This window comes from Equus asinus, chromosome 7 (genome assembly GCF_041296235.1).
Source record: "Equus asinus isolate D_3611 breed Donkey chromosome 7, EquAss-T2T_v2, whole genome shotgun sequence".
In the NCBI taxonomy this organism is placed as follows: Eukaryota; Metazoa; Chordata; class Mammalia; order Perissodactyla; family Equidae; genus Equus; species Equus asinus.
The window spans coordinates 79154786-79181124 of NC_091796.1; the positions used below are offsets into that span (position 1 = coordinate 79154786).

The 26339-nt window shown below is 39.1% G+C and overlaps 1 protein-coding gene across 1 annotated transcript in view; it reads right to left on the reverse strand.

Moving 5' to 3' along the window:
- Positions 1-8758: 8758 nt before the first annotated feature.
- SYNJ2BP (synaptojanin 2 binding protein) overlaps positions 8759-26339 on the reverse strand; it is a 42542-nt gene continuing 24961 nt past the window's right edge. Inside the window, exons 3-4 of the mRNA XM_014867203.3 lie at positions 17298-17393; positions 8759-15254 (exon numbers count right to left, since the gene is read on the reverse strand). Of these exons, the coding sequence (XP_014722689.1) occupies positions 15114-15254; positions 17298-17393 (237 nt within the window). The 3' untranslated portion in view covers positions 8759-15113. The remainder of the gene's footprint in view (positions 15255-17297; positions 17394-26339) is intronic.

Below are 26339 nucleotides of genomic sequence, written 5' to 3' on the forward strand. Positions count from 1 at the left end.
TCCTGGAGGAGATAATTATTTCTTGAGTATTCCATGAACATCCACATCTTCAAAATGCACCTTCACAGACACCAGGTTCTTGAAGCCTCCCTTACTCCACAGGTAATTAAATTATTCCCTCCTCAGCAGTTGTAGTATGCAGAATTTAGAATTGGAGGGATGGGCTTATAAACATGGTTGCTATGGTTTATAAATGGGGTCTCCTTTAAAGTTGTGATTCCTTTGTGCTTTATTTTGGATTGTTTGATTTACGCTTTTTGTTGTCTGTCTGTTTAATTCAACTCTATGCAGAGAAGGAGCACAGGGTTTATTACAGAATGCATTGTGAAGTATGCAAAATTTGTATATGGCATTGCCTCTTCCTCATTCACTTTCTTTTGATATTTCAGAACTTATACAGCAGCCAGATTACTTAAGTGTATTATTTCTCCTACTTTCTTTCAGATGGGAGATGCCAAGGGCACTGTTATAAAAGCCCACACCTTTTCCTACCTTTTCACCACGTAAGACATCACCCTACTGAATTCGACTCCAATAAAGCCCTACACTCAGCTAATAGTTAATAATGGATTAAATCATATATATGTGTGTGTGCGTATATATATATATTCTAGGTAATGCTATAGCTAATAATCTGTTACCTTTTCAGATAAAGCATATACTCAATTTAAGTGAATATAGGTCTTCAGTCTCTCATTTGTTCAGTCATTCAAATAAGCATTTATGGAGAAACTTGAGGATGGCCCTAGACTAAATAGTAGGAATTACAAGGATGCTGGAAGATTGTAAGGGCACAAAATTTGGAGCAGTGAGGAATTTAAGCACCTATCAAATAATATTATATAGGTGGTAAACTCTGTTGTCGTTGCTTAGCGCTCACCTTAAACATCACTACTGTATACCTCAGCTTATCTGTTAAATCAGAGTGATATTTGTCATCATTTTTATAATTCTCACAAAAAACACAGAATAGCTCATCAGCATGGGCTCTGTTGCCTTCTCAGAAATATGAGTCAGATCTCATTTTTGTGTTTTCCAGTGTTACTAAGTAGTCAGAATGTTGAGTAAGCCGTCTTAACTATCACACTTCCAAGTGGGAGGATATAAAAATGTATGTTCAAGGAGCAAGGCATCCCCACCACCCATGCCAGCCCCTAAGGACTTGTATCTTTTTTTTTTTTTTTTTTTGAGGAAGATTATCCCTGAGCTAACATCTGCCGCCAATCCTCCTCTTTTTGCTGAGGAAGACTGGCTCTGAGCTAACATTGGTGCTCGTCTTCCTCTAGTTTATATGTGGGATGCCTACCACAGCATGGCTTGCCAAGCGGTGCCATGTCCACAGCCGGGATCCAAACTGGCGAACCCCAGGCTGTCAAATCGGAAGGTGTGAGCTTAACTGCTCCACCACCAGGCTGGCCCCTGTACCTTCTTAATATCTGAGCAAGTTATATTATCCTCCAGTATCTGCTCTACATAGCACTTAACTCATCCAAGTATATGGGAGAGTTGTCACCAAAATCACCAATCTTGAGAGCTTTAGTATTGAGTTTAGGTTTTAGAACTATGGCCAAATTTGATGGTTATGGTATGGAAGGATTAGCTAGTTCACGAATCTTTGGTTTCATAATTGACATCTAATATCTAATTTGATTCACTCAAAAACCTTATAAAGTTTGGAAGAGCATGATTCCAGACTCATCTTACAGGTGAGAAAATTGCGACTCAGAAAGGTTAAGAGGCTTGCACAAGGTCACTTTGTGGAGTAGTACAAATGCCCCAAATGGAATTAAACTTCCTGTGGCATTTGACAATATTGCCTATCTCCTTCTTGAAATTCCCTCCTCCTGTGGCTTCCATGGATGTTTGGCTTCCATGGATCCTCTCCAACTCTGAGACTTCTTTTTGTCTTCTTCAGCCTTGTAGACCTTTAACTGGACTCCTTAGCCCTCTTCCATTTTTTTTCTGTCCCAGTGACTTTTAAACTGTAGTGTGCACAGAACCCCTTGAATAGCTTATTAAAACACAGGTTTCTGGGCCCAGTTCCCAAAGTTTCTGATTCAGGGGTCTGGGATAGAACCTGAATGTTGACTTTCCTAACAAGCTTCCAGATGCTGCTGCTGCTGCTGGCCTGGGGACTACACTGTAAGAACTACTGCTCTATCCTTTTTCCCTGGGAATACTCAACTTTCACCATGGCTTCAAATTGTATCATAGTGTGAATGACTTCTGGTACATTTCCAGTAGCCTAAATGGTTTTCTAACACCTCAAAGTCAACATACCACAAAGATTTCTTTTTCCCTTTTTTTTTTTGGTGGTGGTGGGGGGTCCTTCCCTGCAGTCTGTCTAATTCCTATGGCTAGAACTAGAGTGGCTAAGAGTTGGCTACTCTGTTTCCAGTTCAGTCCAAATTGAAACCAGTTAAAATTAAGTCCTTAACCTTATTCAGTTAGATGACCAACTGTTTCTCCTTGGACGCACATTTTTCTTATGAAAGTGATCATTAACATTGTAGTTTTAGAATTATTCTGTATTTGTTGAATTGCTTTTTATGGAGTATTAGCTGTGGAATGAATGGGACCATGTTTAACATATTTCTGTCCTTCATGACTTCCTTCGTAGCCCTAAACCACAATCCATAATTTCTGGAAAAACAAATGAAATGACAACTGGAAGGGTGGCAAGAGCTTCCCGTATCATGCTATGCAGTGAAGAATCCTCCTTAGTGATTCCTAAACCAAACCAAAGCCTGCTGTGTAACACTTTGTAGAGAAGCAAAGGTAACTCTTCTGTACAAATTAATGAAACCTAAAAGAATCCCAAGCTAACCGCATTGTCTCAAAGTGCACTATTACCTAGATGACCACAAATTTTATCAGGTAGAGCAAATCAGGAAAACTTTAACCTTCCAATTGCCACGGGACTAACGCCCATCTGAAAGCTTTCTAAACATTGTCAATTAAAATTAAGAAGGGCTTCCTTCTTGGGTAGGTGGATGTGTGCTTTTGCGATATGTCAAAGGTGAAACAGGATTTTATCTATTGACATTTATGTTAAAAAGAAGAAACTTTGCAGAAAAAGTTATATTTAAAAATGTAAAGACATATGTTTGAATCCAGAGCAAGTAAAATGTACTTTTATCTCAAGATGAACTTTTTGAAAAGGAGACCATTAAAAAATGGCCTGTACCTATGTATGTTTGAAGTGTTTGAGTACTGTCTGTTGTCCACCGGTGGTTAAAAAAGGTCAAATATCATCGTACATATAAAGTTTCCTATAAGTAAAAACAGAACGGACATCCAATAAAACTGGAACTTGGCACCTCAAAAGTGAGTCTGCTTCCTAAAGTAACCACTTGTTACTCGATTTTGAAGTGATTACTTAAATTAACCACTTTTTACTTAAATTTTACTTAAATGAAGTAAATTGAGACTTGAGTGAAGTAAGTAGATTGGCCACTTTTTACTTAAATGAAGTGGTTACTTAAATTAACCACATTTGAAAAATTAAAAAATTTTAATTTTTTCCCCAGTTTTATTGATATAATTGACATATTATATAAGATTAGTGTGTGCAACAAAATGATTTTATGTATGTATATATTATGAAATGGTTGCCACAATAAATTTAGTTGACATCCATCACCTCACATAGTTGCAAATTTTGTTTTCCTTGTGATGAGAACTTTTAGGATCTACTACAATACTGTTATTTAACACTATTTTGAATAACCTCCAAATCAAGAATGCTATCAAAATAGAAATTATAAGTTGTATGGCAATTAATAAAAAAACTTCATATGAAGTCCTATGAATTCAGATGACAGAAAATATTCAACTAAGAAAGAAAAAAAAACAAAAGAAGGTATAAAGAGAGAATTAGTCAAAATAAAAGCTAAAATAAAAGAAATGGAAAATAGACAAACAAAACCAGAAGAATGGATTATTATAAAACCAAAATTTGGTTATTAGAATCAATCAGTAGATTAAGGAAAAACGTTCTAAATCTGTTAGGAATGAGACAGAAAATAAAAACATAGATAAATAAGAAAGTAAAAAGGATTACATGAGAATTTCAAGTTCTGTTCTATTACAATACATTGAACAGCTAGAGAAATTGATGGTTTTGTGATAAAAACATGAATGACTATTTAAAAGTTGAACATACCAATTACTAAGGAAACTGGAAATTTACCAGGAAGAAGGACCAGGCCCTTGACTGTGACATAGGAGGAAACATTCATCTTAACTGAGCCAAACCATAACTATCTTTCAAAAGTCCAGCGAAAAACTGGTCCTTTTAGCAAATGACAGGGTAAATAGATTGGGCAAAGTTTAACAACATCGGGAATAAAATACATTTTACTTATTGCTCAACATCTATCACAGCACAAGTTTCCTTGGAAAGATTCTTCATGATCTTGTACTCATTATCTAAAAGGATGAACCTCTACTTAGAACATCCACAGAAATCCAGATTTATTTAAAGTCTAAAATAAATTTCCTGACTCTGTAAAATAATGCTTAAATGTAGAAAAGCTTTTTATACTTCCCCTATCTCAGCAGTCTGTCATTTACTTTGTTCTAGCCGAGACGAGCATTAAATGACCCGTCGTTTAAATGATGCTGTTAAATTTCCTTATATTTGTACACCAGCACCCCCTCCCCAACCTGAGCCAGATTAAAATACACTTGTTTCCTATACCCCCACCCCTGTGCAAAATTTTATTCCTCCTCTATTAAGATCTTCTTGGAGATTACTACATAAGCACTTTTTACTGTACCTTAAAGGAATTTACCATTTCATGGATTCAAGAGCCCTTTCCCCCTGACTGTGATCACAGAGCTGTCAACTTTCTTTGACAGTCGTTTGAAGGTTTCTGGAAGCATTTGAATTCTTATGGCCTGTCCTTCATGTCCTCTGTGGGTGCAAAGCTCTTCACTGTGTATACATGTTGGGTGTCCCTCAAACAGAAAATTATCACTTTCTCTGAAGCCCAGAGTTGATGCCCAGGGAAAATTTAGAATCCCAAGGGGAAGGATTGGAGACTAGAGCAATAATGAGAAAAAACGCAAATTTGAAAACAAGCATAAATGAATGAGCAGTTGGTATTAGGATGGACTGATGGATGAAGCAGCTAGATGTTAAAAGGTTAATTTCTGGAGGTTTCTGCAAAGAGGCAGATTGGCTATGGGGAGAAGGAAGGTACCTGAAGTGCATTGTGACCAGGACAGGGTGTGGAGAGTGTATCTAGGGAACCAAGGTCTCTTAGGACCAGACAAGCTTGAAAGTAGAGAAGGTTTCTAAGGAAATGACATTAAGCTGAGAATTTAGCCAGGAAATCAATGGGGTAGAAAATATACAAACTTTACGATTTGTAGGGAGACCCTGAGGTGAAGATTCTGGGATTTTTGAGCAACTGAATAGCCAGGGAGGAGAGGGATCAGAAAGGATGGAGTGTGGAGTGAAATGTTTGGAAAAGTAGGCAGTAACTAGATCATGCAGTGCTTTATAAGCTATGCTAAGTATTTTAGACTGAATTCTAAGGCCAACGGGAAATTTCTAAAGGATTTCGAAGCAGAGAGACATGATCAAATCTACGTTTTACCAGGATCTCTAGTCTATGGAAAGCAAACTGGAGGGGGACTCGGTGGATAGTGAAGACGGCAGGTAGGAAGCTAATGCAGTAGTTCAAGTAAATTGGACGGTGGTCTGGACTAAGATTCAAGGAACCACGTGAGAGGTTGGGAATAGTCAGTGGGAGACAGAATAAAAATGCTTACAGCAACATGTCACTGAAGTTAACAGGCCCAAGAACTACTGGGTACCCAGGGTCATTTGATGTGGCTGGAGACAAGAGTTGCTGCGGCTTAAGACTTTATAGAGTGGTTTCTAACTAACCATTGACCTCATGTACAAAGTTTGAAATGCAAGTCCAGTGTGGTCGAAGGCGGATGAAAGCTGTGATATGGAAGAATCGCTTCCCGATAACTGCTTGGGGCCTGGCAGGTGCATATTGCCAGACGCTAGCATGCAGCAGAGCTCGCCGTTACTTTAACCAGTAATTGATTGTGGGTTAGGAAAACAGCTAACAAACTTGTTCGAAAGGTATATACAATAAAATTTAGGACTCTTTGTGCATGGCTTTGGTGCTGTTTGTTTTGGTTGCTCGGGGATTTTAACATTTTGCTGTTGTTGCTTTGCCTCCTTCCTCGTTCTTGGCTGTTTTCTAGATAGTTCAGATTACCTTTGGATATCCATCCTTTCTGTAGGTTTGGGAGTAAAGGCAGAGATTAGAGGGATAGACACCCACTATAGTAGCAGTGGTAGTGTGTTCACTGTCTTTTAGCTTCCGCACTTTCAGGCTTTGACATCTGGGATCTTGCTGACCCTAGAGGGACTGCTCCTCCCAGAGGTAGCCAATTTCTAGAATAGTAGACAATTCTCTCATGAGAGTACTTTTCAAATACAAACCAACCAACCCAAAGCCCGCACTCTACCTACCTCTGTTATTGAGCTCTCCCACGGAGGGTCATTATCTGCATGCCCCAATCACCCCAAGGCCAGGTACTAGACAACTAGGGACACCGTGGTGCCACAGAAACCACTGAAATTATTCAAACTAACCAATCCTAACCCTGCATACCTGGCCTTGCCTGTTCCTTCCCCCAGAAACCACAAAAATGGTTCTTTCCCACAGTTCCTCCCTTTCTCTGCCTTGTGACCAACACCAGTGCGTCCCTGTGTGGCCCCCATGACATGGTGTGTCCCCTTCACTTGGGAACTGTAACAAACCATCTTTTTTTTTGAGGAAGATTAGCCCTGAGTTAACGTCTTCTGCCAATCTTTTTTTTTTTTCTTTTGCTGAATAAGGCCGGCCCTGAGCTAACATCCATGCCCATCTTCCTCCACTTTATATGTGAGACGCCTACCACAATATGGCTTGCCAAGCGGTGCCATGTCCGCACCCAGGATCCAAATCGGCAAACCCTGGGCCACCGAAGTGGAACGTACGCACTTAACCGCTGCGCCACCGGGCAGGCCCCCAAACTCTTTTCAATGCCAGTTGTCTCCTGATCTTTTGGCCTTATTATACCTCAAGTATTCTATTAGTACACAATATTTAAAACAGGTAGAAAACGAATTCTTTCTTATTCCCTTTTGTACCTGAAGAGACATTATTTTTTGTGACTATTAGCAAATAATTTTTCCATGAATAAGTTTTTCTTCTACATAATTTTTTCCTTAAACTCAAAAGGCAAGGGCAATGTGGTGTGGTATAAGGAGCACAGAAAAAGTTCTGGTTCTGGCTTCAAATCTTGACCGTTAAAACCTAATGATACTAACTAGGGACAGTAACTTCACATTTCTGAAGTTCTATTTTTCCATCTTTAAAATGGGGGAAAAACTTCAATCTAATAAGATTATTTAAGCATTAAATAACTTCTATAAAGTGCCTGATGAGTACTTAATATTGCTAGTATTTTTATGTGAATTATTGAAATTTGGATGGTCTCCTGGCCATGATGGGTGCTCAATCAAGTCTGACAATGGTCACTCTTCAACTCATTTCCAAAATTACACCAAGTGAAATTATATTGGACTTTCCCTGGCTTTTCTTTTTTTGGAGGATAAGAGATTTTTCAAAAAGCCACTCCTAGGAAATGTGTCAATGCTGTTCAATCTGGGACTCAAAGGGATCAACGTTTGGGAGCTTTCTCCTCTCATTCTTACTCTTAAAAGTCCACCTCAACCTGTAATAGTTGTTGTCAGTGGTCCTCAGACTATGGCCTGGCAGGGCCTACTGTCTTGTAAATATTTTACCGCAACACAGCCTTTTCTTTTTATATCAAAATCAGCTATATGCAAAGTAACTTAGGCTAAAGGTCAACATTCAGTTCTGACAAGTCCTTTTCCATCCTTTGGCACAAATCATCCCTGCCTTCTCCATAGCTTGTAAGGCTTTAGGGAAAGGAGGGGATGCGAGTAAGATAGTAAATGTTGGCAATTGCTTTCAAACTTTGTATATAGATACAGAATAGTACTCCTCCTGCTATTGTTGTAGGACATTTAATCTCGTGCAATCACCTTTTATCCATAATGGCAGGCTGGGATAGCATGGCTGAACCAAATTTAGTATCACAAACTTCAATTTTCTGGAATGGGGGGGGAGTGGACTCCTCATTATCCTGAAGTAAATTCCCAGGTCTAGCACTATGTATCTTGAGCAAGTTAACTTCTTTAAGCCTTGAGTTACCTTATCTATAAAAAAGGGACTATTGATACTGTCTTGCAGTTGTGAGAATGTGTTATTAGTTACATGGAAAAGGATGGCCCAACGTAGCGCCCGGTATCATGGAGAGTAGAGACAGTATAGTGTCATGGTTATGTATGCAGGTTCTGGATTTAAATCTGAGCTCCGGCACTTACTAGCTGTGTAATCTCTCCATGCCTCACTTATCTCATCTGTAAAATGGGGATAACAGCAATTATTTTAGTTGTTGTGAGGCTTAAACACATGCTTAGAACAGTAGGTGAAGTATTGATAAGAGCTCAATAATTGTTAGCCACTTATTATCAGTATGAGCAGTACATGATAGTACATCCTTCTCTCCTATGTCAAAGCTAAGCCTCAAACTGATCATTTCGATTTCTTTCTTTCCTCTTTTCATTCTTCTGTCAGAGGTTCTACTCTAAGAAGTTGGCAGAAAAATGAGATATTTATTCAACAGTCTCCAAAATAAGGTGGAAGAGAAAAGATTGTAAAGATTCATTGACAAATGCAACAAGTTTTTATTGAATGCCAATACTGGGCTAGGCAAAGTTAGATACACCGTTATTTCATTTGCAATACCTAGTATCAAAGAGCAAAGCTTAGGGGAGGTTGTCTATTTTGACGGGCTCATTAATGTATTTGATCTGTAGTGATATTCCCTAGATCATATGGTTTTACGTCCATGTGTTTTCCAAGGTTCAATAGGGCATCTATTCGATCTGAGAAACTGATTGCTGTTTAGATCCAGGCATGCAATGTGACATTAGGATCAAAGTACAAAGGAAACAAAATAAAATAAGGTTCATAAGGAAAATAATCTTATAAGAATCAACATGGCCTGGGGGTAAAATGCACATATATCCAGTAATAAGAAACTCATATTCAAATCAGCATTGCAGATACAGAAATAAAATGGGATTTGATTCTGTGATTCCATTTGCAAATCTGCAAACCAGGAAGAAGGATCATCCCATTTTCCTGTGATTGGTCAATAAATTTAATGATTACAGTAAATACAAAGTTCTTTTGCAAATGACTCGTTAGTTACTGATCGACTTGCATTTGAAAACACATTTCAGCTCTCTCCCCATCCCTCTCCCCCTGCAAAAAGAAAGAGAACATGAACAGTAAGGAAAACGTTTAGAAACAGGACCTAGTGTTTGCTATTACTTGATTCCTTAGACACAGCAATGCTTTACTGTAATATAGGCTATTACAGTATCAAGTGCACCAGGTAAGTGGATCAAGTGCTTTGTAGTCTATATAAAAATATCAACATCAGGCAAATCTATGGCAGTTAAGAACCTGGTTCCGATCAGAACAGAATTCCTTAAAATACTGTCTTCCTTTTGATCAAAATTGCCCTTGTGGATGTGAGTGCTGGTCTCAGAAAGTTTACAGATAAGAGAAACAGCAAAAGGGGTTTACCCCAGGATAGTAACCAACTCTAAATCTATTACAGGTGAGAGGTAGAGAGCTTTGTAACTCAGTCTTCTACTCCTAGGTGATAGAAAAATACTTTTCAAGATCAGCAACAAACACTCCTGCACTTTCAGATGAGCTGTTTCAGCTTAGAGTGACTATATTTTATTTCTCTATCTGCAGCATCCAGCATATAGTAGGCACTCACTTGTTGAATGGAGAAAACCCTCATCTGTCTAAAGAGGAATTTCAACTGAAATTGACTAGAACAGAACATCGGCCCCACATGAAATTACATGAAGTCCACTTGCCCACATACTTGACACACTAATGTTCCTTATGTTGTTTCATTTCTTTAAATGTATTTTAAAAATTGCTTACAATGCCCAATATCAAAAAACATATTTCTCTAGTTTAGAACTGTTGGAATTAGTCTCAGAAGAACTCATCTGATTGAATCTGATATTGGGTCTTTCTCAGATTATTCTGTGGAATCTCCCAATTTTGTATGATGCTTGCAACATGCTTCAGTTGTCAATCTGTTCTCCTGCTCTTTATCCAAGGCCCGAAGAGAAAAGATGGAAGGCGACTGAGATAAAAAGGGTAGTTTTATGTATGTTCACGTAGTGGATACATTCAAAACATAAATATGAGACAGAAAGGGCACCTCTGCCACATACTAAGTCTCTGATCTGGGTTAAGTTAGCTCACCTCTCTGAGCCTTGATTTTATCATCCCTAAGACAGATTCATCCTAGAAATCTTTCTGGTTCCCTTTTAGCTCCAATATTCTATGATTTGGTTCTAATTTAACAGATGCACAAACTGACACATTCACTAACACGTTTGGCTGGAGGTTGATCAGTCCTTAGCAAATCAGAAGCCAAAGAGTGCTGCACCTCTTACTCCACATCTGTACTTGGGGCAGAAGCTCAGAGAGAGCTGGGGTCTAAAAAGGCCCAAGTGAAATTCTCATTTTTGGCAGGAGCAATGCCTGTATGTAATTTAATAATTTAAACAGTGTCCAGGTTTAAATGCCATAGAGCGTTTTCTACTGACACTGCACACTGGAATCACCTGATGAACTTTATTTTACTGCTGTCTCAGTTTGATCCCTAGTCTACTTAATTGGTCTAGGTGCAGCCTGGACATTGGAATTTTTATAAGCTCTCCAGGTGATTCTAACCTGAGGAGGGGACAATTACATCCGGTCCCCGACTTACGATGATGGTTTGACTCACAATTTTTCGATTTTACGATGGTGCAAAAGTGATACGTTCAATAGAAACTGTACTTCAAATTTTGATCTTTTCCTGGGCTAGTGATATGCAGTACAGTACTCCCGTGATGCTGGGCAGCAGCAGGGAGCTGCAGCTCCCCGTCAGCCATGCAATCACGAGGGTAAACAAGCGACACATCGAGGACCATTCTGTGCCTGTACAACCATTGTTTTTCACTTTCAGTATAGTGTACCATAAATTACATGAGACATTCAACACTTTACTATAAAATAGGCTTTGCGTTAGATGATTTTGCCCAACCATAGGCTATACAAGTGTTCTGAGCATGTGTAAATTAGGCTAAGCTAAGCTATGATGTTTGGTAGGCTACGTGTATTAAATGCATTTTCAACTTATATTTTCAATTTACGATGGGTTTATCGGGATGTAATCCCACTGTTAAGTCGAGGAAGATCTGTATTGGCACGAAGCAGTGATTCTCAAACTTTAGCGTGAACCAGTCACCTGGGGGGATTATTAAAACGGATTGCTGGATGCCCTACTCAGTTTCTGGTTCAGTGGTCTGCGGTGAAGCCCAAGCTTTTGCTTTTCTAACAAGTTCCCAGGAAATGCTGATGCTTTTGTCCAGACCTCACTTTGAGAACCACTGCCGGTGAGGAAATCTCACTGATGGAGGCATCTGAAATCCTGAGTTTAAACCCTGATCCTATTATTACCACCTATGTGATCTTAGGAAAGTAATTTATTCTCTTTTCTTCAGTGTCTTTATAACAATATTTAGATATCAGAGTTGCGAGGCATGAACAAATAGTGTACCAATCAGGGTTTAGTATAGTGCCTGGCACAGAATGCAGTAACAACATTAATTTCCTTTTTCCATCACAAATGGCTAAACCGTGTGATTAATTAAGCTAAATCAACAGCACAGATTAAAACTTGGCAGGAAATGAAGAGAGACAACTGAAGCAAACAATATCTTATTAGAATCACACGTATAATATAGGATGATAAACATAGAAGTGTTTTATGTAGATGGTCTTTAAAACACTTTCATTCAGTTTTTAGAACTTTGAATGTAGTAATTTAGGTGGTAAGAATATTAGATACAACCTATAAAGAGCATGAATTTTTCTAATGACCTACAATAGACTCCGATACCTGATCTATGATAATTTAGTTTTCTAGAGAATCAGAAATAAGAATAGCATACCTGCCTAAAACTTTAATATATTGATCTCTAAATGCTCTTTAATTCCAGAGAAAATCTAAATTATTAAAGTGCATCAGAATCCCTATTATCAACCAAAGCAAAACTTCTACCAACAATGGGATAGGATAGGTGTTCTTCTTATTTACATAAACCAACAAATAAAAACTAAATAGCTTTCCTCCTTGCTTGCCATTTGCTTCATTTTGTGTCTCAAGGTCCTCTCAGGAGTTAATGTCCAAACCCTGAGATGAATCGTGGGAGGTAAGCAGGCCCACTGCAGAAGCTGCTGCACACGCCTCCAGATAGAGAGAGGGCACTGGAGGTTGTGCCTCCACAGTGGGGCTGGTTGAGGTGATAACTGGAATACTGTCAGTGTTTCTCTGTGGAACCTACCAGTGCAGTTAGCTAACGAGTCTCAAAGACACAACAGTTCAGGTCTAAAGGCATAAGCCACATCAGGATTGTTTAAAGCAAGTTTCTCCCTATACCAATAGTTGACCCAGAGGTAGGTCTTTCTGGGATTGTTATTTTTAAAAGCCTTCCCTTTCCACTCTTGTCTGATGCCATTTTGTGACAGCTTTCTTTTCCTAAATTACTAAAAAAATGCAATGGTTGCCTGCACATCTTTGTTGTCACACTGTATTCTGAAAGGTACCATTTCTTTTATTATGGCTTTCAATTGTTTCTTAACCTGGTGATATACTTTTAACTTATCTGTTCATGAATTCTTTTAACTAGACTGTAAGCTCCTCAAGGGTCCTTAACTTGTCCCCTTCCTCCATGGAACTTCCTCAAGTGTCTCAGCATTCCCTTTTGCTGTCTGCAATATAAACTCAGCACCAACTTATGCTGGCCTGCCTATGCAGCTAATTCCACTTTTACATGTATAAGTATTCCCTTCCCAACTGGAACCAAAAAGCCCTTTAGGATGGAGCCTACGTATTTTACTTCTTTGTAAAAGTGTCTTAACAAGCTGATGTCCAATCGACATTTGTAAAATACTCACTAGATCACGCATGCTAAAAAGTGGACACAACTAGCTGCCTGAGGGAAAGTCCTCACGCTCTTGCTGTCAAGATTATATAAGGCCTACAGTCTGGCCAGTACATTTGGAGGAAGGAAACGATTTTCTTAAAGTCAGAAAATTAGCCTTGCTTCAGCTCTCCTTAGTGTTTTAGAACGAACTTTCAATACCACATTAACAGGATGGTTCCCACCTCATTAGTATTCCTGCTATTCCCTAGCATCCATTCATCCATAACCTTCTCTCAAGGTTTCTCCATGAAATATTTACCGAACTTTCCTACTCCCTAAGACAAACATAACTCTTTTTCTTCCCTTTCCCTGCAAAATGGTTTATTCATTAAAAGCCATAACCACTGTTCAGAGCCTTTCAAAAAACTAGCAATCCAAACCCTTTCAAACTTAACAGAATCAGTTAAGGAGAACTGATTTCATGCCCATCCTGCCAGGGAGCAGTTCCTTCTCCCAGATTTTGCCTGTTACTAGAAACCAGAAAGACTGGTAGACAGCCAGAGAGGGTCAGGTGACACTTTGGAGGCACTATCTTTTTTCCTTTCAGTGTTTTTTCACTGAATTGGTTTGGCCCCACCACCACAGCTCTGACCACAATCATTCCAGCTGATCCTTTAACAGGACTATGAGGTACCAAAAGGTAGTTCAGAGATTGGTAAGATTTATCTTTACATCTCAAAGTTTTTTGAACAGACGGACTTGTGCAAAGCTGGATTATGGCATTTTTACCTCACCTTCAGCCCTGGTGATCTAGTGGTTAAGAGGTAGCACTCTCACCACTACAGCCCAAGCTTGTTTTCAGGTCAGGGAACCTCACCACCCATCTGTCGGCTGTCAGGCTGTAGTGGATGCATGTTGCTGTGATGCTGAAAGCTATGCCACCAGTATTTCAAATACCAGCAGAGTCACCCATGGTGGACAGGTTTCAGTGGAGCTTCCAGAGTAAGACAGACTAGGAAGAAGGACCTGGCCACTCGCTTCCAAAAAAACTGGCCATGAAAACCATATGAATAGCAGCAGAGCATTGTCTCATAAGAGCATCAGGTGAGAGGATGGAGCAAAAAGACCGGGCAGGGCTCTGCTCTGCGTACACAGGGTCACTAGGAGTCGGAAGTGACTCGACGGCACTAAAAACCAACCTCAACTTCACCATAGCTATTATGAGAAGAAATATTGTTCTAAGATTTTTAGTTAGTTGCTCCAGTTTTCTTTTCTTTTTTGATGACTCAGATTGGGTATTATCTTTTAAGGCTCACTCTCTCATTCCCACTATATATCAAATTCTTCAACTAAGTTCACCCCTTACATCAGAAACCTAGAAACCACAGAGTAGCTTTCCACCTCTTTAATTCTCCATAAGGCATCACTATGATACTATCATATGTGCATATGTATGTGTGTGTGTGTGTATACATATATTTCCTTTTTTAAAAAAGTAAAAATGTTCTTCTTATTATCCTTTGTTTGATATAGGCACCCAAGTATGTAGTTAGAAATTAAATAAAGGCCACAAAAACTTCCCAAGGAAGATCATTAAAAAGAAAAATCTTCTTTTTCTCTTCTGTCACACCGCTGGCCTTTGAGGCATGCCAACTAAGGAAAAAGGTATCAACCGTGGTGATGGAAAGACTGGACCTTTCCCTCTTTGGGTTGTAGCTGAACTTCTGTGGGTGGTCCTAGTAAAATATACAACTCCTCATTTGTTCTAAGCAAGTCTTTTCTTTAGCTTTCCTTCAAACAATGCCTTTACTCTCTCATCAGAATACGAGGACTTGGGAGATGTCGAACAGCAAGGTTCTGGTTGGGTAGCAGTCTCTTTAAGTCATGTGTTGGCTATGCAGAGAGAGGGAAAAGGTTGGGAGAATGGCAGGGGAACAGGATGAGAGAAATAGAAATGTATCTTCATCGCGAGCACTGGAAGAAAGCAAGCTTTTCAAAGTTGCTGCCGATATCTCATGAAGGCCCAGGCTGCTACCATGGTGAGGGCAAACACTGGCAACAGCACCATAGCTATGGGAATACCACCTGGCTCCCCTTCACCTCGATGTCCTATAGGCCCATTCTGCACCTGTAACTAGAAGGGAAAGACACATGTTAACTCTAGTGACCAATATGTGTTTACCACAACTGAAATGTCCAGGTTGACATATTACCTGGGTCTATAGTCTCTAGGCCACCCAAAGCTGTAGACCCCAAGCACTATCTAGCAGAAGGAATCCCCTCTGTTTGTCCTGAGTTGATACATCAGTGTCACCGATTCTTTGGAAACAAATAAGTCTGATGGGGAGGCATTTAATCTTGCTGTGCTTCTGACCTAAAGGGACCACTGAGGGTAAGTCAGATAACCTCTGTTTCTGTACTGCCTCCACCAAGCTACATGTGTATTCTATCATCAGGAAAATGAAGATATGAGATGAAGCCTACTGATCCAATAGGGAACCTGGAAATTATCAGGCAGGGGTGGGAGGTGTCTATCTTCCTAGCAATGTTTACTTAGAAAGATTACCAGTCATCAGAGTGCAATAAGAGCAGATCTGAGCAATGTTACCACAGGTACAATGCCATTATTTGGAAATACTTGCCAATTCTCAAAAGGCACCCACTCCATCCTAAGATGGGGTTGAGTTCTTCATCCCCTAATCTGTAATACTAGACACACATAAAGGTGAAAACTATATGGAACAGAGGTAAAAGACTCAGAGTTAAATAAGTAAAAAGAAATCATATCCTAGTGGTTATAATTTTCCATTGTCTAAGCATTCCTTTTTGAGGCTGATGGTCTTTCTTCATTTCAGCCATTTTTTTAAAGGTGGCCTTTCTTAATATTAACTTTTTATAGCTAACTTGCAACAATTATGGCACCATTTTGTTTCAGTTAGATTTAACCTCATTACAATCCAGGAAACTCTGACCCCTCAATCTGAAAGGCAAGACTCCACAAACTACTTTTCTATCCTCTCTCTCACCTCTACATCTTTCATTCATTTCCTGATGAGATGTCCTGAGTGGGCGTGCTCAATAGAAGACATGGTTTGTAGGGCTAGGCCTGAAAAATCTCCCTGACCACAAGAATCTGTTTTATTAGGAGCTATTTATGGATGTTTCCTAAAGAGTGAACTTCAGAAATCATTCCCCACATGCCTTCAAAAAGAACTCTAATCACAGCTGAAGTGTATGCCTATATTTACGTGCCTTTATCTATTGCGTAAATTCTCCCATGTTTTAGAAACAGAGAAGAGCCAGGGGAGAAGCAGTTGATGACCGAGAGTGTCTCCCATTGACCTATTTTCTAATCCCTCTAAACCCAGATTCTGCTTGCAACCCCAGCTGTTTTCTCAGAGATCTTCATGACTTGCTCTCTCTACTTTTTTACTATCTCCTGTTCAACTCTTTTTCAGCCTCTGAAGCCTCACTCAGGAGCTGAGTGAGGCAAAGACAGCATCAATTTAAGAGGGAGTAACTTTAAAAGCACATTGAACCTGTGTTGTATATGTACTCTGAAGTCCTTGGTGCTGTGGGAGGAATTATGTCTATCCAGGCTTCTCTTCCCATTATCCAAATTATAAAAGCCCAGGAACTAAGAGGTGGACGCAGGGATAGGTATCAACTTCACTGAATTCTGAATTCAATTTCCCTTTTCCTGGAGCTCCCCTTTGGGGACCTGAGCCTTGGTCAAGAGGGTCAGCAAGGTGATGAAAAAGGGTTTCACGGCAGTGACAGGGAAAAGTACACAGCGGGTATCAGAAAACCCACATGTACTTACAGTTTTATAAATAAAAATGCTCAAGGGCAGACATATGTTTCCTTATCTACTAAAAATTAAAATCGATTCTGGTTATATTTTTTTCCCCGTGTATTTTAATTTTGTTCTTGAGCTTTATCTTCAAGGCACATTACCTTGAAGCTAGGGGCTGGGTTGCAGGTGTACTGTTACGAATTTCCTTCAATAACAAGAAGTAGTCCCAGAAGACGCCTGCCTGTGCCAGACAAGCCCTTCGGCAGAGTGAGAGTGAAAGAAAGAAAGGCAAACACACTCCTGAAGGTGACACCACAGGGTTTATTCACCAGAATGGCACAAAAGCTTGGTGCCAGGCTGCTGGCTGCAAATACTACCTACCCTGTGCTGCACCCTGAGGGACACGGCATAGCCGGCGTTACGGAAGAGGTCTACAGCATCCTGGTGCAGCAGGTTCTTTAAGTCTTGGCCATTCACCTGTCAAAACAGCAGGGAAAAGGAGTAAGAGAGGGGGAACGCGAACTCTCATAAGTCAAAGATTTACTTTCATGTGACCAAACAGTTAGAAAACAAACTCTGACACCAAGGGCTAGGAGAATGGGTAAAGTGACTTAGAACTCAGAATAACTTTTTTCATTTTCAAAGCTATATCTTCCTAGAACTGAGGTTCCATGGGCCATTTGAAGAGCTCCTAAGTCAAAAAAGGAAAAAAGGTAGTCTCCTCTTCCTCCTAGCTCTACTGTCTGTCTCGTTTTGACACTTTGGATTCTGTTACTGGACTTCTATGTCTTCCACGATCAGAAGCCTGCGTCCCTAGAGTTAACGCAGTCTTCCAGGTTACCACTCCATCCTTCATACTCCTAACCCCTGGCATTGCCAGCTTCAACTCTAGAAATATAACACTATGAAACTCTCCCACAATTTATTCCAATGTGGTGCAAATCTAGCCCATTCTATTGATCTTGCTCTATTGTGAATGATTTCGCTTGATTCCATGGATACTCCTATCCTCCTCAAATTTACTAAACCATATTTCTGTGATGATATAAACTCTTAAAAAATGTTTTAGTGTAGGTCAGTCCTACCACTTAGAGGTAAGAGATGTGACAGACTTCCAGTATTAATACTTTTCAGTGTCAGAAGTGACACTGACCAGAAGTGATATCTAGCTTATACTGACACAGCATAGCCCACTTTATGCAAGATCTACATATCTTTCACACAACAGCAACAGCAGCAAGAACATCTAATATATTTATTTGGTAGGTTCTGTGCTAAATGCTTTACATACATTATCTAATTTAATTCTCATAATAATCCTATGAGGTAGATACTATTTTTACCATGTTTTCACAGATGAAGAAACTGAAGCTTAGCAAGGTTAGGTAATTTATCCAAAGTCATAGTAGGTGTAGGAGCTAGGGTTAGGGTTTTTAAATACCGGAAGGAAGATGAAAGTACCTTTTCCTTTTACTCTTCCTTCTGCACTATTATTCCTCCATCTTGACTCACCAACTACTCTCCACTCAGCTGAAGCTCAAGCCGTTGATATATTCAACCCTCTCATCTTCCTTGTCACAGTCTCCCTTCTCTAAGAGGTTCATAGTCATCCCTCCACTCTATCTCCTGCCAATATCCTTGGTGAATCAATCTAACAATACTTTGGCCTTACAGTATGTCAACCTTCCCAAATGAATAGTTTCCAGATCTAGTCTACTTTAGTCACCAATTGGCAGAAGCCTTGGACTTCAACAGTAGGCATGCTTCAGCTCTAGTATCTCAAAACTCTTTAAAAAACTGGCTACCATTTCTACTTCCTTCACACTTCTTATTCCTCTACTGAATTTCCTCTTTATCCTCATCAAAGCTTTTAACCTTTTTAGACTTGACTTGCATCCTTACCCATCTAGGAGTTCCTGTTGTTATTTCAACAAACCACTTGGTAAACTATTAGAATCCCGTGTCCCCATGGTCTTCTGTCATCTTTCCAGTCCTGGGCAACACACTGCATTTACTTTCCTTGTCATCACTGAGTTTAATATTCCTGGAGAAAGACACACAGTCACACTCTCCACCACAAATCCATGCTAGCTGACTCCAGCTATATCCTCACAACCCTTCTACTCATCTGGTGAACTCAGTAATACTCAGTGGTAGCTGTTCCACATCCTATCATCAAACCCCAACTCCAATCCCATCTCTCCTCTTAGCATTCCTTTGCCTTATCTTTCTTGAGAATATTAAGAACTTCTCACAGGCACTCTCTCCAATTTCTTTCCTTTCCTCTCAAAGTTTCTTGATATCCTCTCACTGCTGCTTTCTCCTTATTTCTGAATTAGATTTATTTCCTCTATTGAGGCTAAACCATCCACTAGTGCTCTTGATCATATACCTTCTAGCCTCCTTACATAATAAGCAGTCATTTACTCTTCTTGATTCCTTAATTATATCCCTCTCCATTCCTTCTCAACTAAAATTATCCTCATCCATAAAGAAAACAGCTAGCCCTGGTAGTCTAGTGGTTAAGATTTGGTGCTCCCAACATCACGGCCTGAGTTGGTGTCCTGCTCAGGGAACCACACAACCCATCTGTTGGTTATCATACTGTGGTAGCTGCGTGCTGCTGTGATGCTGAAAGCTATGCCACCAGTATTCCAAATACCAGCAGGGTCACCCATGGTGGACAGGTTTCAGTGGAGCTTCCAGACTAACAGACTAGGAAGAAGGACCAGGCTGCTCACTTCTGAAAAATCTGGCCACGAAAACCCTATGAATAGTAGCAGAACACTGTCTGATATAGTGCTGGATGGTGCAAAAAGATCAGGCAGCGTTCTGCTTTCCTGTACACAGGGTCACTAGGAGTCAGATCAACTTGACAACACTAACAAAAAGTAAACAATACAAATATTTCTTGGAACCCACTATCATCCTCCTCCCATCTTCTCTCCTCTTTTCTTCATTGTAAAACTTGTTGAAAGAACTGTTTGTATGCACTACCTCCACTTCCTCAGCATCCATTCACTCTTTATTCCATTGTAATCCCAGAATAAATGAGGTAGGAGGGAAGAACATGCTGTCCTGCAGGTCAGCAGTGACTTCCAATCACCAAGTCCCAGAGCTCTTTTTCAGTCTTCAGACCACCTCCTCCCTTTTGCAGTTCTCTCCTGTCTTAGCTTGTGAACACTTAGCTCCCTTACTTCTTGAACTGTTCTTTTTCAGATTCCTCTTCCCTTCCTTCCTTCTTAAGGTAGATAAATATTCCTTCATGTCGGTAGTCTTTTGTCCTCATATCTTCTCTCCTATGGTGATCTTTCACAAATTCAACTGTAATCTGCAAGACAACTCCCAAATTTTTATCCCTACTTCTACTTCTGGATTTGTCAACTTCCTGCCAAGTGCCTGTACTTGGATATTCTGGCTAGACCCCAATTCAACATCTCCAAAGCCTCTTTATTACTTCCCACAAAAGCAGACTATCCCAACTTCCCTCTTATTGTCACTCCATTCCTTCAGACAAAAATTTTGAGAATATTTTAAAACTCTCTCCACTCTGTCAATCTTCATATACAATATATTGCCAAATCCTGTAGTCCAACATAATGACATTCCTCATATGCTATTTTTCTCTAAGCTGTGGATACTTTTAGATGAACTACTGTGATCACCTTCTCTCTGATCTACTTTCCTCTAGGTCCTCCCTCATTCTAACCTATTCAAATACTAAGTCTCCAGATCAATCTCCCTAAAGTGCAATTCTGTTTATCTCACTTTACCACTCAAAAACAGAAACAAAACTGGAAGCAGGGGAAGAAAGTGCATGCTTGTTTTCTCATTCTGGTAGGCAAAATCCTCTAGGAATTGGCTCCAACTTACCTTCCCAGTTGAATCTCTCGTTACGCCCTTTGATATATCCTATGGTCTAGCTAAATCACAGAACTCACTGACTCTGGGACATAAAACATATATTCTTACGTTCATAACTGTGCTCAAGCTATATCCACCATCCGAATACCCTTCCCTTTTAAAAAAACTCTATTTATCTTCCAAGATTGATATTAAATAGGATCAGTCCTGCTACCTATAATGCAGAAATGAATACAGGGTTTTTAATTGATGGACTTTGATTTCATGCTACCAAGCCTCCTTCTGATTATGCCTTGGTTTTTTGGGTAGATATGCCACAGGGAAAGAACTTTAGGATTTCTAGAACCATCACAATAAATTCTCAATGAACCCATGTTCTAGGTAATTCCTCAGGAGAGAGAATAGGTGTGAGATTGCTGATTGTAGTGTGAATGCTCACTTGACTAATCTAGCCCACGTGATAACTCTATTTATCATTGTAAAGAAATAGGTATTTTCTCTTAGAGATAAACAAGTAAGTTCGTGATGCAGTTATGTCAATGAATGCGAAAAATGTCATAGCTCAATATCAGAGCCAAGTTTCATAGTAATATGAATGCAAGTGGAAGAAGTGAGTCACTACATGACACTCAATGGCAGGAATACTGAGTTCAAAATAATCTTTCCCATAGTGTCAGTAATAATTGACAGAAATCATTGCATATTATGTCTGGAGCTATCTAATTCATTTTACATGCACTAACTTATTTAAGTCTTCAAAGGAGCCCTATAAGTTAAGAACCTTTGTTTTATAGGTGATAAAACTAGGGAGGCCATGCCAACTTGTCCATGGGCACGTAGAATGGAAATAGCAAAACCAGGATTCAAATACAAGCAGCCCAGCCCCAAAGCCTCTACTTTAAAACACTATAGAAATTTACATTGTAAGCAAGGAATTTATTTCAGCACATATCATTATCCATCACAGTAATGTTGCAAATTGAATCTGTATTGGTTTTGCAGTTTCATTTGTACCTATACATTATATACACTTTAAAATTTTACAGTTGTATAAAAAAACATAAGGTGTGTATATATTAATATTTTTATTCATTTGTATATATTGAAGTAACATCAAATTAAGAAAGGAATTTAGTTAAGTGTCACTTCATTGACAAAGCCTTTCTAGATAACTCCATTAGATGTGACTGATTTCCTTCCTAGAATCTCCACACTACATTACTCTCTTAAAGCTCAAACTGAACTTTGCCTTATATGATTATCACTTTACAGGCTACTATAAATAACCTGGAGAGGCTTTATCTCAACCCATCACTATAACCCCTATCATACCTGGATAGTGCTTTGAACAACACTTGAGTGTAATAAATGTCACATGATTTCCTGAGGTTTGGTTGTAGAGTGCACCCTGCAAAGGCTATAACTCTACAAAGCCTGACTGACATTAGCCCTGAGCTAACATCCATGCCCATCTTCCTCTACTTTATATGTGGGACGCCTATCCATAGCATGGCTTGACAAGAGGTGCCATGTCCGCACCCGGGATCCGAACCAGCAAACCCGGGGCCGCTGAAGCAGAACCTTAACTGCTTAAACACTTAACCACCGTGCCACCGGGCTGGCCCCAGGCATGGACTCTAACGGCAGCTTCCATCCTGATGACTCAGTGCGTAATCTTGGTCCTCACCTGAGACTCCTTCTGCTAACAGGGAAGAAAACACTGGTGACATCAGGTGCTATACAGGGCACAGGCTAATTATGCCAGTTCTGCCTTACAACCCTCTCAGTTAAGCCTAAAGCTATCTTAGTATAAGAGGACAGTTATTTTCATTGCTTTTTAAAAAATAAAACCCCAAACTGGAGGCCTTTCAGAACTGCAAAGGGAATTTCTTTTTTTATTTTTATTTATTTTTTTGCTGAGGGAGATTTGCCCTGAGCTAACATACGCTGCCAATCTTCCTCTATTTTGTAGGTGAGCCACCTTCACAGCATGGCCAGTGATAGATGAGTGGTATAGGTCCACACCTGGGAACCAAACCCAGGCTGCTGCAGTGGAGCACGTTGAACTTAACCACTAGGCCACCAGGACTGGCCCAGGAATTTCTTTTTTAAAGAACCCTTTCTCATCCTTTGCCCAATGTAAACCAGTCCCATAAAGTAAATTGTGATTCTTTCTCTCTTGACAATGTCATCTCTATTCCAAAGCAGAATTTGTTTTCCAATATTTACCTCCTCCACGCATTTCTATAGATTCCAGTTGACACTGACTAACCAACAAGCTCTGTTTTTTTAACTCCAAATATATGTGGAATCCACTCTCTTTATGACTATCCTTACTAATATTATAGACCCGAGGTTCTCAAAGTGTGGTCCCAGGACCAGCAGTATTAGCATCAACCTGGAACTTGTTAAAAATGCAAATTATTAGAGCCCATTGTGGCAATCTGTGCTTTAATAAGCCCTCCAGGTAATTCTGAAGTTTGAGTTATCTTTAACCTAAACTGCCTGAAATGGTCCTCTTACTGGTCTCCACACCCAGCCTACTTACCCTATTTAATACATACTCTATGCATCCATGGATTTCATCAGTATTTTTCCATTTGCTGGAGTAGTGGTTTTTCAAATATGGGTCTGCTGACCCATTAAAGAGGAAGTTGAAGTCAATCCAGTGGGTCAAGACCAGTATTTAATTTTTAAAAAAGCAAAATTAGAAGAAAAGACAACATACCAGACTGCATCACATATAGAAGAGATAGGTATTATTTTGTTAAACTCTGCTTCAATTATATGTGCGTATGTGTGTATTTCCTATTACAGGTCATAATTTAAAAGGTTTGGAAAACACTTGCCTACAGCAGTGCTTCTCAACTTTATTCACAGACTCACCCAGGGATCTTGTTACAATGTAAACTTTGACTCCATAGGTCTGGGAGGATTCCTGAGACTCTACATTTCTAAGAAGCTCCCAGGTGATAACAGATGATCCCTGGACCCCAACTTTAGTACCAACAGCTACTCAACTGCGAAACCATAGAACACTGCTAACTAAACTTGCTACTTCAGCTTCTGTAACTCAAGTCATAGTAAGTTTTTCTGAACCTGAGATATGGAAAATTTGCAACGTGCTTGAAAATTTTGCTGACCAAATATTCAAGAATTAGGATGGTGGTATTCTAGTTAACTGATAGGGAAATATATAATTTTTTGCTTTAACTATAATTGTTAGCAGTCTTTAAAAATGAGTTTCCTATCTCCTGCCTTAGGAAATGAGTACACTGAGTTAAAATTAGTTTTCTCCGATGATTAATAATTTTGAATTGCCTCAGGATAATCTAACATTATCTCAGGCTCATGTTACAGTTACAGGAGCTCTAACTATAGGATGACACAAATGTAGCTGTAAATGATGTGGAGAAAGAATAGGCTCAATTTAATAAACACTGACCTCAGATTATACTTTGGATATTTTAATTTTTTATCAAGAACCTGAAATGAACCACAAAGTTGGGGGGGGGTCCCCTTTTTTCATCAGTTGAAGGAAGAAAAAAATAGATTATCTAGTTCCAACTAATCAAGCCCAAACAAAAAAAAGTCTGTTACACTATAATTCATTCACAGAGCAATTAACTTATTAGATGCTTACTCTGTGCCAGCCACAGGCCTAGGTGCTGGGGACACAGAGACGAGAAGACAAAGACTCTTCCATAGAGGCACTTTGTATTCTGTATATTTCAACGCCTCTGCAGCTGACTGGATGAGGGCTTCTGGTGGGTCATTCTCATTGATTTCTAAGCTAAGGGCAGAGACTAGTCTTTCATTTTCTTTTAATTTTCCACAGTCCCTGGCACAGCGCTCTGCAGGCCATCAAGTACAATAGTTGATAAATGCTGATGACTACTCAACTCTTTTATTCATCAAATTAAGAACCGTATTTGAAGAGAACATGACATGCAGCTGACTAATGACCCAATCTGTGCCATTTTGTTATATAAGAGGTTTGGTCAAAATGGAACATTCATCTGTGCAGTATAATAATCAGCTGTATCATCCTGAGCTTCATAAAATTGTGGAGTTCACTGAGGGTTGACTATTCTTGACTATCCACCTCCCTTCATTTAGGTAGACACACAGGGGAAATGAGAAACCTAGACAGTTTATATTTCCCTCACAAAAATAAAATTTCCCCAGCTTCCCTGGTAACCTATACAAATATCAAACCATCCTCACAATCATACACACAAAATGAACTTTGGGTGAGAAATCTCCAGCCCTCAGCTCAATTTCAGGCCTGTTCTTCTATAGGTAATATCTGTTTTTGTTTAATGGTTCTTTGTCAAATGCAACAGGGCCTTAAAAATCATTTACATTCACTAATGAAAGAAATTTCTGTTCTTTTTTCTTTTTTGTTTAAACCATCCACAATGATCACAAAAAATTAAATTTCACTTTTGATGAGAAAGGTAAATTGCATGATAAGTCATGCAGTTATTTAATCTTAGAACTTGCAATTAAGACAAAACATGGGCATTATTTAGGGAGAAACGGAAAGATTAAATTAATAGTGAATAATAACTGACAGGAAATTTAGATCACTTAATGATATTTCTATTAGTTATCCAAAATGGATATGTACTAAAGAAGGGACATATTCTTAGTCTGATTATCTAACAAAACTTAAATGAAAGAATTGGGGCATACTTTACAACACGGAAAAATAACTCATGTGAGGAAGACAGGAAAGCCCATAAAGAATAAATGGGAATATAGGCTAATAAATAATTTGGTATAATTTTACAGAGATGTCAAAGCCAATAATAAATGAGTACGTAAGTACATCAAAGGGATGAAGTGAGCTAAAGAATTATAGCTGTAACTGTTAAATGGTTATGCCTAACAAATTCACTTAAGGATAGAGAAGGAATAGGATGGTGAGTCAGGCAACAGAGGTGATGTTTCTCAAGGAATGGGATCTAGAAAGAATAATTGTGGAGTAAACACTTGCAAGGGAAACTGGAGTCAAAAAATATAGCCCTGGATAGAACGGAGAGGATAAACTGACCTTTTCCTCTTGTATATGTGCCATCTTTTTCTCTTTCTCTGTCCCCTTTCTTTCTATATCTGTCTTATATTTTTGCTTTTACTTCCCCCTCTCTTCTTTCACATGTCTTCTTAATTGGCCACAACATAAACTTGAATCTTCTTTGTAACATGTCTTATATATTTGTAATGTTTAATATCTTAGATAGATCTTTGTACTATTTCTTCTATTTTGATAAAGTAAAATCCTCTTTGCTATAAATTTTAAAGTCAAGTGAGCTGAGTTTTTTAGACATCGACTTTTCTCTTCATTGACATTTATCTCCTACAATACCCTTTTTAAAAACTTGAGTGGCCTTCCAAGAATTTCTTTTCTCTATAACGCAACGGCCCACATAAGAAAGGCTCTTCATCTCAGCTTATGTCTAATAAATTCTCTCACATTCAAGTTTTTTCCCTGTCTAATTCTATCCTTTATGGAAAGATTAATTTCAGTTTCTACATAAGACCATACACAAAATC